The sequence below is a fragment of the Pogonomyrmex barbatus genome, unplaced genomic scaffold (genome assembly GCF_055798465.1).
Source record: "Pogonomyrmex barbatus isolate J1 unplaced genomic scaffold, ASM5579846v1 scaffold8, whole genome shotgun sequence".
NCBI lineage: Eukaryota > Metazoa > Arthropoda > Insecta > Hymenoptera > Formicidae > Pogonomyrmex > Pogonomyrmex barbatus.
This window is the reverse complement of record NW_028297182.1, coordinates 7,889,303-7,901,981: the sequence shown is the minus strand read 5'-3', so window position 1 is coordinate 7,901,981 and position 12,679 is coordinate 7,889,303. Positions and strand designations below refer to the sequence as shown.

The following is a 12,679-nucleotide window of genomic DNA, read 5'->3' as shown; positions in this document are numbered from 1 at the left end:
ATTAAATTATTTCAAAATGTTTGAATTATTCGAATTTTAAATTTGTTTTATTCGATTCTTCTCACATATATATTAAGTTTGAACTATACCGATAGATTATAAATTATAATGAAATATATTATAGATAAAAAATATACATATAATTTATGCAATTAAAATAAATATCTTTTTCGACATATTTTTTCTAAGAGTGAATTGATTAACCAGTGAATTGAAAAAATAATTTCTCTTTTGAGAAATAAAAAATAAAAGATAAATGATTCTGTCATTGGTCTGTCGTTGCATAGTTCTCTCAAAGAAAAATGTTTTCATGAATGAAGTGTGTGTCCTATTTTAATGTATTAGCAATATAAGATATTTTTAAAGCAGGTATACATCTTGTACAATTAAATTTTTCAATCATTTGGCAGTCCTGTAAGGTGTGTAGCAAAACCTTCGCCAACGTTTATCGACTGCAGAGGCACATGATCAGCCATGATGAAAGTGCCGTTTTACGAAAATTTAAATGTCCTCATTGCGAAAAGGCCTTCAAGTTCAAGCATCACCTTAAGGTATATTGTTATCATAATAAGTTCATGATAAGCATATAAAAGCATAAAACGCAATATTATTTTATTATATTCTACTTAGTTCTCGTATTAGTCTTTTATATATTATTCTCTCTATCTTCATCATCATACATATTAAAAATTTTAAATATAATTTAATATTTAAATAAAAATAAATGTATCTATTTTTATTTTGTTGAAATTTATGTTTTCTGTGTGTTATCTGAGTGAAAAAAAAATAAAAAAGAAAATAAAGAAGATATTTTTTAACTTTAGTCTGATTTTTTTTGTATTTCTTGCAGGAACACCTGCGTATTCATAGCGGTGAAAAGCCATTCCAGTGCAACAATTGCGGTAAGCGGTTTTCTCATTCTGGATCGTATTCGAGCCACATGACGGCGAAAAAGTGCTTGATAATGAATCTGAAAAAGTCGAGGCAGAACACCATAAGCAATGTCGATCGGAGTCAGAAGAAGGCACAGACGTTATCGGGACGACGTGATGTCGATCTGCTGACAGCCAACAATAACACATTTCTGCCGATTCTACCGAAGTTATCACCTTCAGAATATCAGGAAATTCAAAGAGAGGGAACAGGTAATTTTATCACAACAGTCAATATTTCTTTTTAAAATATACATGTTGTATATACTCTGTTTTCATCTAGACATTTGACGGACGTGTCTTTGGACAAGTTTTTCATAAATATCAAGACAATGATAAATTTTTATTTTAAATAATTAAAATAAAAAATTTTTTTAATGTTAAATTTTAGATAGGAAATAGATAATAAAATAATTTTTAATTAAAAATAAACAAATTTTACTCTTTTGCAGATTTTTAATCAAAGTTTTGATCATTAAAACTTATTTTTAATATGAAAAAATGAACGAAATTTTTAACTCGCATTTTTCTCACCTATTTTTATATTTAGAAATATATATTAAAATTTTAAACTTTATTTATCCTAATTTTGAATGCCTTAACTTTGATATTGATACAATTGAACTGATTGTATCAATGACTTCAATGACTTCATTTCCGCTAAAGAATAATTTAATGAGAGTCATCGAAGAATCCGTGGATGACAGCTTATAATGTAAACATTTTATTCTTAATATCTCTGATTTGTTTAACTCTTAGGTGTTTATGATGTACCAACTCTGCTGCCTCACATGATGGGATTCGGAAATTACTTCCTGCAGTCTTCGATAGGCAAGCTGCTGAATCAATTGCATACTAAGCGATTTGATCATGTCACCGAGCAGATTGAGACGCATCGGGAAGTGATGAGTCCATCGACAGCGGACTCTGAGGGAACGGAAGGAACTGAGGGCAAGGAGTCACCCGCACCAACAGATCCGTTGCAGGGTCTCGATGCTGTTCGACGAATTCTAGAGACCGTAAATACATCCGTGACGAAGCAGTTGCTTGAAGCGAATGTGCGGAAATTGTCCACGTCTCCGGCCACGATGAAGCGGGAGTTTGAAGAGGATTATCAAGTATGTAACGAGAGATTTATCGATCTTTTTTATTTCATTTGTAATTTAATCTATGAATAAAGAAAGCACTAATTCACAACAAATTAAGAAATAAGTGATATATATAAATTTGATAAATGTAATAATTGTATAACTTTTTAATTTGTTAGTTATGTCGCGTTTATTAAAGATTCCATAAATTCCCTAAGTAAAGAATAATATATCGAATGACTGACATTGAATTGAGGATACAATATAAATTATACAAAATGTTGTTTTTTAAACAAAAATAAAATTGATTAATAAACTTAATTTAAATGATAAAAGACGATTGAAATAAATTCGTCGAATCTAAGCAAATTGTTTATTCTATTTAAATTCTCTATGTTGCAGAGAAATAAACATATTCTGTTTGTAAACTAAAATCAACTTGAAATTCTCTTCATAGGATCAAGATAGCGAAATGTCTAGTGAGATGACACATTGTCCAGATTGGGTCGCAATGGACCAATATGATTCGCAAAGTGAAGGTTTAGCCGCGAAGCTTGAGAATGTTAATCAACCAACATCGAGATCAACTAAGAAAAAAGTAGAAGATAGTTCTGAGGCGGATTCGGAAGATGAGGACGAAGGTAACCAGACTCACAACGACAATGGTAGAAGGGTCAGAGCTAGATCGCTCATAGACGACGAACAGCTGGCCGTTCTGAAAGGTTACTATGCCATCAACCCGCGACCTAAAAAGGAAGAGATCACTATGATCGCTAATTATATCAATTTTCCTACTCGTGTCGTACAGGTACGCAAAATAACAGATTAATTAAATTAAATTGAAGATTATTAAAATACACGTTAAAACAATACACGAACAAAATTTTTATAAATCTACTATTATAACTTATAAGTTTATAAATCTGTTTACATATTTTAAAAGATCTTTGTTAGGTTTTCTTTTGTTTTATCTTTTTTTCTCTTTTGGAAAGAGAAGGAAACCTTCATAAACAATTTAGAACTTGCATCTCAAGATTGTGCCAGATTCTTACCAACTAAAAATCCCGCCTCTTTGATAATACTTCAAGAATTTTCAATCTTGGAAACTAAGATCCTCATTCTGATAAGTCACGCCTACTCATAATATATACCTATATACCGCATCAAAATCAAAAAATTTTCTTCTCCCCTTTCTCTCTCCTGTCTTCTTCTGTTTTCCAAAGTTCCTATGACAATTCCTTTAGTCAAACTCGTCCGGAATTGCCGCGCTCTTTTGGACACCTATCGCTGTCACATTGCTTTCTCCTTTACCTATATAATGACTTTAAAAAAGTCTTCCATTTCTCGAACAAAATGATATCTATTGTCTAACATGGGACATTCTTCTAACGTACATTGCGCCATATCGACTGTTTGCAGTGTGCGCAAGCGGAAGACCTGGTGCAGGTAATATTTAAAGCATTCATATTCTATGATCATTTGTATGATACGGTAATATTGGGTTCGTGCCATCCAATTTCTCAGAAGGCATTATATTCTTCCTGATTTTGAGCCCAGATAGGTCAGGTTAAGCCAGCTAATTTTTTTCATTTGTTGACAATTAATCTTGTTTGTTTTATTTAGCACAAATGAAAGTAATTAATGATCGGATATATAACCAACTAATTATCATGCAACATAATACACATTATAATGTAAGATAAAATTGCCATAAGAACTTAAATATTGAATTAAAAATATATCATATTTATTGTATTTTTAAATTCAATTTATTGTGTTATCAAATTTATTTAAGAGATTTTGTGTGTGTGTGTGTGTGTGTGTGTGTGTGTGTGTGTGTGTGTGTGTGTGTGTGTGTGTGTGTGTGTGTGTCATAATTTGACATTTATTTAAAATAATGAAAAGTCATAAACTGCTTTCATATATTTTAAAGTTCTTGAAATTTTATTAAATAGTTAGTAAAATTTCAAATATATTTTATATTTTACATTTTATATTTTATAATAGACATTAATGAATTAATAAAAAAAGGAAATCACATACAATTCTTTGTATATGTTAATATTGTATTATGTTCTATAACTATTATGATTTTTAGGGTAAATTTTAAGAGAAAAGATTTAAATTAAACTTTTATAATTGTAATAAATGTAATAAATTATTTAATTTATAGGTTTGGTTCCAAAATTCTCGTGCTAGGGATCGAAGAGAATCAAAAATGCCACCAGCTCTAGTACCTTTAGCACCCCCCGGGAATCCGACTATTATCGAGCAGCCTTTAGATTTATCGAAGAAAGAAGCTCTTGTTATATCGACAATTAAAGAAAGTGATACATCAAGTAGAAATACTTCGTCTCCTTGTGAACAAAAGGATGATAATGCAGCTCCAACTGCCGATAATGATGACCTCGACGATTCGCCATTAGTTATAGACGAAGAGACCGCTACTGATCTTGAAGCTAAGCATACACCCTCCAGTGGAGAGGTAATCACAAAGGTAATAATAGAAAATAAAATCAATGCGTTTGAAAGTCTATAAACGATACATAATTTGTGTATCTTTTAGAACCAAAGTCAAGCGAACGCGAAGGGCGAGAACGAAGCTGCACCACAATCGGAAATAACCCCTACAGCAACGGAAAATGAGCAGGGTCTTTATTTCTGTGATCGGTGTGAGAAAACATTTTCCAAACACAGTTCCCTCACGAGACACAAGTATGAACATTCCGGTAAGTCTACTGTTATTGTAATGTTGTCGTGCAAACTTCCACAATTTTGTGCAATAAGAGCAATTGTTCAAAATAAAGAAATCTAAATCAGAATATTTATTTAATCGTACAAAACGAGAATTATGGCGCTGGAATGGTGTTAAATATTGAGAAAAGAAATCCAATGAGATATAATAAATCTTAAATAAAATCTTACTTAAATAAAAGCTATAAAATCTAAGAAATAATCCTTTCCTTTTTTCTAAAGGTTAATAAAACGGAAATACTTTTTTTTTTACAGAAATAATTTTTTACAGCGTTTTTTATAAATATAATTTAAAGTACAAGTAAAATACCCAAACAAAATATCTCATGATTAAGATTTAATTTAAAATAGAAAGAAGAAGAAATATAAAAAAATTAGTCGAAGGAAATAAGATTTTATTAGAATGATTTTGAAAAACAGAATTATCAATATTATCACATCATTTTTATTCAATAAAAAATCAAGCAATTTTAATACAGTGTAAAATCTTTTGTTGTTTTTACTATACTCTCTGTCATATTGTCATTGAGCGAATGCAAACAAAACGATTGATAAATATTTCAGGGCAAAGGCCGTACAAATGCGTGGAGTGTCCAAGAGCGTTCAAGCACAAGCATCATCTGACTGAACATAAACGGCTGCACAGCGGCGAAAAGCCCTTCCAGTGCTCCAAGTGCCTCAAGCGCTTTTCCCACTCCGGCTCCTATAGCCAACATATGAATCATCGTTATTCTTACTGCAAGCCCTACAGAGAATAGGAGTACTTCGCCTACTCATCCGAGGCTCGATCGCTTACCTAGATTAGATTTTTTTTCTCCATGGACTTATATAGATAGACTGCACGCTTCCGTAGGAAGTATGAAACATTAATAAGAAAGACAACAGAAACTTTGTCAGATATCTTGTCCAGTTGGTGGAAAGAAGGAAAAAGAAAAAGCGATCATTTTTTTTTTATCTTAAAAAAATGCTCATTATTTTCTTTTTTCTCTCTCTTCAACTCTTATATTTCCCTATATTCTCCCTTCAGCATTGTGCGACAGAGAGAACATTTGATCACGTATATCTCTGTCCTTCAATGTCATCGCCTGCTGTCGCATATAAATATGCAGTCTCCCAGATAGCCAAATCTATCGAAAACAGACTTTATTACGTCTCCATAATGCCAGCAAAAATATAACAGAATCTTCTAACGGCAGGACAGCAGAATGACTGCGGAAACCGAACAAAATCTGCTATTTCATAACCATTTAAATAATATATTCTATTCAAATTGTTAAAGAGAGAAACACGAGACATATAAGAATGGTTAATTTGTAGTCGGTGGGTCTCGTCTTCAAAACCTCAATTCTCTATACTATTTATAAGATACTGTTTAGAAAATGACAAGTTAAAGATTGTGAATGAATTAAAAAGTATGAAATGAGTAGTAATCCGTTCTTTACTACTTTTATTTATATAGCAGATATTTATTTGGTATCTACTAGCGATTTGCTGTCATATTATGTCGGTTCTACTGGTAGAACATGAGTTTAATGTGGACGCAATCAATCTGTCGCAGATTCTACTTGAATCTGAATAAATTACTAGAATATTGCTCACATTTTGCTTTCTGGGTTATCTATATAGGTCTACGCTTTCTCTTTATGTTTAGAATTTCACTCTTTTACGTATGAGTTTGTTTACGTCTTTTACGTATGAGTTTTTCGAGAATCCCATTTCATGAGAAAACGCTAGAACGCCTTTATACTCTCTCGCGGCATAAACTTTAAGAGTCGCCGCGATGTTTCGTGAAGCTATAAGTATAATATATACCTAAGATGCTGTGCGACATCACATTATAAAGCCATGGCGTTATTGCTCGTCGGTTCGTACTTCGGAAAAAAAAAGAAAAATATAAAAAATGGTTTAGGTGATACAAAATTGGGAATATTAAATGGTCGTATGTTAGATCTCGCAATTGAGATAAGAGATATTCATATTATCTCATCTTGTATCGTCTAAAAAAACTGGCTTTAGAGATTTTACTAATTTTATTTTAGGATTTGAAAGATAAAAAGATATACCGGTGAATATAAACCGAAAAGAAAACTACTCGCGGCAAACGCGTTGACAAATAAACCAAACGCATGTAACGGTACCAAAAAGCATAATGCAATAATCTATTATATATATATAATATAATATACATAATATTTTAGTATTTTTATTAACAAAATATTATATATACCATGACAATAATAAGGAAACTAATTAATGTACAAATTTGTTAGCTACGTCCGCATATGGAGCGCGATATCCATTCGCAAAACTAATCTATTGATATACGAGCTAGATTCGATAGTAAAGAATGTTTTTAAACAATTAATCTCTGCGAAACGACGTGTCATGTGTCTATGATAAATGATTTCCAAGACTTAGGTTTCAATAAATTCGAATATAAGAATGGAAATCGCGCATAGTGTATAACGAGTGCTCGTTCTACGCGAGTAAATATGGATATATTGAGTTTACCGAATCAAATATGTCTGGGATACAGCTGTTAATTGAGCTTAACATTAAGAAATTTCGTCGATCGTAAAAAAACGGAGATTAGTATCTCTTGTTCCACTTCCTTACAATGAATAACTTCATTCGAAGAAAACAGGCTATATTATTATTATTATTATATATTATTATTATACATTATTATATATGTATAGAACGCGAAAGGGAAAGAGAAGAAGCGAAACAGGCGAGTGGGATTTAAGGGCCATGCGGGTCGGTGATCGATGTCATGCGAGTTCTTTCTTTCTTTTTTTTTTTTTACTATTGTACTTACAAAGTGGCAAGTTGACGACGCGTTATTCTTGCATAACGTGATTACTATTCGAGATCAGAAATACGTATTACATCGTGAAATGCGCTACACATTCCGCGAGGATCCATTTCTCAGGGCCTCCTAATTTTATTTATCGCTTTTTTGCACCCTCTTGCAACGAATAGCACCGCGTGGCACCTTTCATCAGAACCCTGACCTCGCTCTTGCCGGACAGCACAAGAAATCTGTCGAAACGTGCGACACGTACGTTTTGCATGGCAGAGATTAGTAGTTTGGAAATTAGATTTTGATGTAACGCAAATAATACAAAAAAAAAAAAAATTTGAGAAAGAACGTATCCAAGAGACGTCTAAAGGAAGACCCGTTCGACCGGAAACGTTCGGCCGTCTCTTTGCGCCTTTTGTACGTTCGTGTCGTATGAAAAGGTGCGACGCGAAATACACGAAACGTGCACCGAAACCTCGCAATAATCTCTTCACCGAAATCCGAGGCCCGAAAATAAACCGTAACACCTAAGTATGATATTAAATGCTTCCAATATTGTACTATTAAAATTATTATATTACGACGTTTATATGATTTTATTCGTTCGGACGCGCGTAGAGAGATAAGGACGTATATTATATATATATACATATATATATATATACATACTCTACAGATTGATAATACTCGAGAATGTATTTTATAACAGTTTATGCGTCTTTTTATTTACACGAGTACTACAAGTGATAAGTGATATTGTTATTGATAAAGAAAAAAAAAAAAGGAAATAACGGAAAGAAAGATGAGATACAGATATTACCGTATTATTGAAATTTTGTGCCAGCGTGTGTGTTCGTGTGCTGTGCTGTGCTGTGCTGTGCTGTGCTGTGCTGTGCTGTGGTGTGTGTGTGTGTGTGTGTGTGTTGTGTGTGTGTTGTGTGTGTGTGTGTGTGTGTGTGTGTGTGTGTGTGTGTGTGTGTGTGTGTGTGTGTGTGTGTGTGTGTGTGTAGTGTGGTGTGTGTGCGTGCGCGCGGCATACGGCAAACCGGTACGTCACGGTTGTACTTCCTCGACGTTTCGTGCGTGTAGAAGCTTCGGTTATCCGCGACAGGCATCGTGTTTACCACTATCACTATGCGAGAAAGGAAAAAGAAAAGAAAGATAAAAAAAAAATGTGCAGATATAATGCTTATAATACTCATTTATTATAGTGTTAATGATTAAGAAATATATTTTTATATAATTATAATGTAATATTATATACGCGGAGACGCGCGTGACATAGTACACTAATCGATCAAGCGGATGATTTCGGCTGCAACGGATCTCTTCCTTACAACACCTGACAACAGGCGTATAGAATTGCCGTAATTTCTTCTTATCGCTACGAACCATTCTCACTCGTTCCCATTCATTTTTTTTTTTTTTTACAATCTCCAATATGCAACGAGTGATTCTTAATAGCATTGCATTTAGTTACAAGCGATAAATCGTTCCTAACTAATTGTATATCCAGTCGATAGTAATTCAGCGCTTACTTTTTTCTGTTCTTGTTTCACGTTTTCCTATCTTTCTTTTTTCTTTTTAATTTCTCAATGTAAGTTTCACTCTCTCCAAAGAGAAAAAAGTTTAAAAAAAGAAAATATTTTGTCTGTAATCTTTTGTTCTTCTTGAATCAATACGTAAAAAAGTACGTAATGAGTGTTCGAGTTATTCTATTTTGTATTTGCGCATTTGACCTAAGAATAGGTCATGGTATAATTTTGATAGGTTCAAGCAAGAGTTCTGAGCTTAACGAAATTATATCGTTTATTTAATTTCAATATTTTTATTTTTTAAATAACTTCACGACCAACGGATTAGGAGATCAGGATGAGAAGGCAGAAAACTTTTACGAAGACAATATTATATATACGTATAGATAATATATATATATATATATATATATATATATATATATAAAGTATATATTTCCTCTGATTCGGGAGCTTTTGCGACCCGCTTGCCTCAATATATGTACGTACTACTAAATAATGAAAAGAAACCAAGTTAAAGCGTAATGTAAATCGCGCCAGCTTTTGTGCATCGACATTATCTCCCGATAAACGAACAATAACGAAATAAAAAAGGAGAGAGAAAGAAAAAAAAGAAATAAGGAACAACAATAAAGATATAACAACTAGAAACAAACATAATAAGCGGGGAAAAGATAAAAGCGATGAAAATTGTTATGATTGTTGAAGCAACGATTTAATAAGCACCATACGATGCCTTCCGTGAACGACCGAGCTTGCCTAGTTGCCAGGATAAACGAAAAATTACATAAATGTTAGTGCGACGTTGTCGTCGAGAACCGAGTCATCTTCACGATCCTCCTTGATTAAATTATACTCGATGCTATTCTCGGTTACTTGCGCGTTTTGTATTGTTAGATCGGTAACGGACAAAATGCAACGTTCTTTTATAACAAAATTAACATTAAAAAACAGAACGGAAAATATATCCTCTCTCATCCTTTGCAAAGGAGATCGTTGAATCGATTATACAAGGAGTATCGCGAAGCGCATGGATCTTCAGATTTATTGTACTCAATGAATACTACATGGTCACGCCATTGAGCTTTTCATTGACTTATTATATTATATGAATACCAAAAATGTGAATTGTATATATATTATATGAATACTCGAAAACAAAAAAATACCGCAGACAATAATGTACTGTTTTTTTTTAGGGATTAGGCGGCGTAAGCGCATACTATACACTATAGCATATATAAATATATTATATATATATATATATATATATATATATATATATATATATATTGTAGACGTAAAAAAAGATAAATTTACTATATAAATTGATATATATATATATATTATATACACAGTTGTGTATATACTATATATATAGATATATTAGATATATATATATATATATATATATATATATATATATACATACAATTACATTTAATTGACAGGATTAGCGATGTGGATATTATTGTAATAAGATGAAGTGTGAACGTACTCGAACGAGAGAAAGAGGAGAGAAAGGGACAATTTGAAGGCTTCTTTGACAATGTAGTGCCCGTTGCGCAAGCTCCGAGCGATGTAATTTTATAATTAATTTTTAATGTAAATTTTTAAGATATTTGCCGCGTAACAAAATTCCGCAGAATTTATAAACGTTAATATTTCTCAAATAAGTTTCATTCAAATTATTTAAAACAAATTATAATCGTGTATTAAAGATTTCTCGTAGTTTTGAACTTTTCAGGTCGAAATTGTAAATTATTATCGAAACATGTTAATAGAATTATTTGCACCTATAGCGAAAATTTAAATTTGTGCCAATTATAAGAACGAAATAATTATACAACGATATAAAAGATAATTACTGATAGGGTATATATATGAAAACTGTTCTTACACAAATTATTTTGAAAAATTATTTTAGTTTTATATTTTAGCTTTATATTTTTTGTAATAAATCAGATTATATATACACAATATATTACTTATATTTATGTGCTTTATTTTTGAATTTAAAATAGAATAAACAGCGCAAGATTGAATTAAAAAGCAATATTTATGTGTAAGTTTTTTATTCTTTTTTTTATAAATTTGCACTATAATTTTTTATGAAATATTAAATGTAAAAAAATAATTTAAAACATTATTTCGCACATAATAAGTTTAAAATTTGATTTAAATTAAATTTATTTATATAAATTATTATTATATAATTATATATATAAATTATTAAAATTGATTTTCTAATAAAAATAATAATCTCTGTCAAATTCTATAATTATGATTCTGACTCCAATATTTATTATAATAATATTGTAGCTATATAAGAATATTTTCGTTTTTCTCGATATTAATTTTATTTGAAATAATCCAATTCAACGTAAGAGAAAGTGAAGAGAAATATTTGAGCGAGAAATCTTCCATTTATTCTTTATTATGGCAAATAAATATATTGTGCTCTATAAGAGAAGAATTAAAGTTACTTGCATTAATCTAATTAATAAAAGACGATACTAATTCGATCGTCGACAATGGGCATTCGAGGTAGATGTGTAGTAATACACAAGTTAATATTATATAAATAAATAAATTAAAATAATATAAATAAATTACTATATATATTGATATGCGGAGATTCTTGCGCTGCGTTCACTACGTCGTTAACTTTCGCGGCACTAACAATTCAACGGGCTAAAACTGTCGTAAAGCCCATAGGACGATGGTGGGGAAAGAGAGGAAATAAAGAAAAATAATGTATTGTGACACGAAGTTCCATCCATAATAAATAAATGAAAATATTATACAGTTAGGCCGACTTTTCCGCCAGTTCGTGCCTTTATTCTGCAGGGAGAAAGAGAGAGCAGAGAGAGAGAGAGAGAGAGAGAGAGAGAGAGAGAGAGAGAGAGAGAGAATGCAGTTTTGGAATTTGATAATCTAATAATATGTGCTACGATATAATCGCGCGATAATAAAAGAAAGCGAGAAAGACAGAGAGTGAAAGTGAGAGCGAAAAAGAAAGAAAGAGAGAAAGAGTAAATTAGCCAGTTTAAAAAATAAAGATAAGAAAAATAAAACCATAGGAAAACGGGAAAACGAGGAAACAGTGAAAGAAATTGGAAGCATGAGACCAACGTGCAGAAAAAACGATTGAGAAGCAACCGCATACTACGGACGCAAGAGCAAAAAAGTTACTGGGGGGATTATTGCACAATATATATTTTCGAATGCGCGCTGCGGCACTCGTATTCTTTCGATTAATAAAAGACGTAATAAAAAAGCGGGAAAACTGAAAAATGGTGAAAGAGGAAAACCATGTGCGCAACTCACACGTGTATAGCGACACGTGCGAACGAAAGGGCAAATAAAAAAAAAAAAGAAGAGAGAAATAGAGCGAGGGAGAGAGTGTAAGATGAAGAGAAAACTATAGCAATTGTTGAACATTCGTTAAATTGTCCTCGTTTCACGATGTAATAAAGGCTATTTTACTTTGATGTCCCACTGTTGTGTTTCTTGTGTGATTGATGACCCTGGGAGGGAAATTCGAGATACACGATCGCAATACTT

The 12,679-nt window shown here is 31.8% G+C and overlaps 1 protein-coding gene across 3 annotated transcripts in view; it reads left to right on the top strand.

Moving 5' to 3' along the window:
* zfh1 (Zn finger homeodomain 1) overlaps window positions 1–12,606 on the top strand; it is a 28,895-nt gene extending 16,289 nt beyond the window's left edge. For all 3 annotated transcript variants that reach the window (XM_089084338.1, XM_089084339.1, XM_089084340.1), the window contains 7 exons: window positions 411–551; window positions 851–1,145; window positions 1,692–2,050; window positions 2,478–2,828; window positions 4,194–4,517; window positions 4,587–4,749; window positions 5,339–12,606. In XM_089084338.1, the coding sequence (XP_088940464.1) occupies window positions 411–551; window positions 851–1,145; window positions 1,692–2,050; window positions 2,478–2,828; window positions 4,194–4,517; window positions 4,587–4,749; window positions 5,339–5,532 (1,827 nt within the window). In that variant the 3' untranslated portion in view covers window positions 5,533–12,606. The remainder of the gene's footprint in view (window positions 1–410; window positions 552–850; window positions 1,146–1,691; window positions 2,051–2,477; window positions 2,829–4,193; window positions 4,518–4,586; window positions 4,750–5,338) is intronic.
* The last annotated feature ends 73 nt before the right edge of the window (window positions 12,607–12,679 follow it).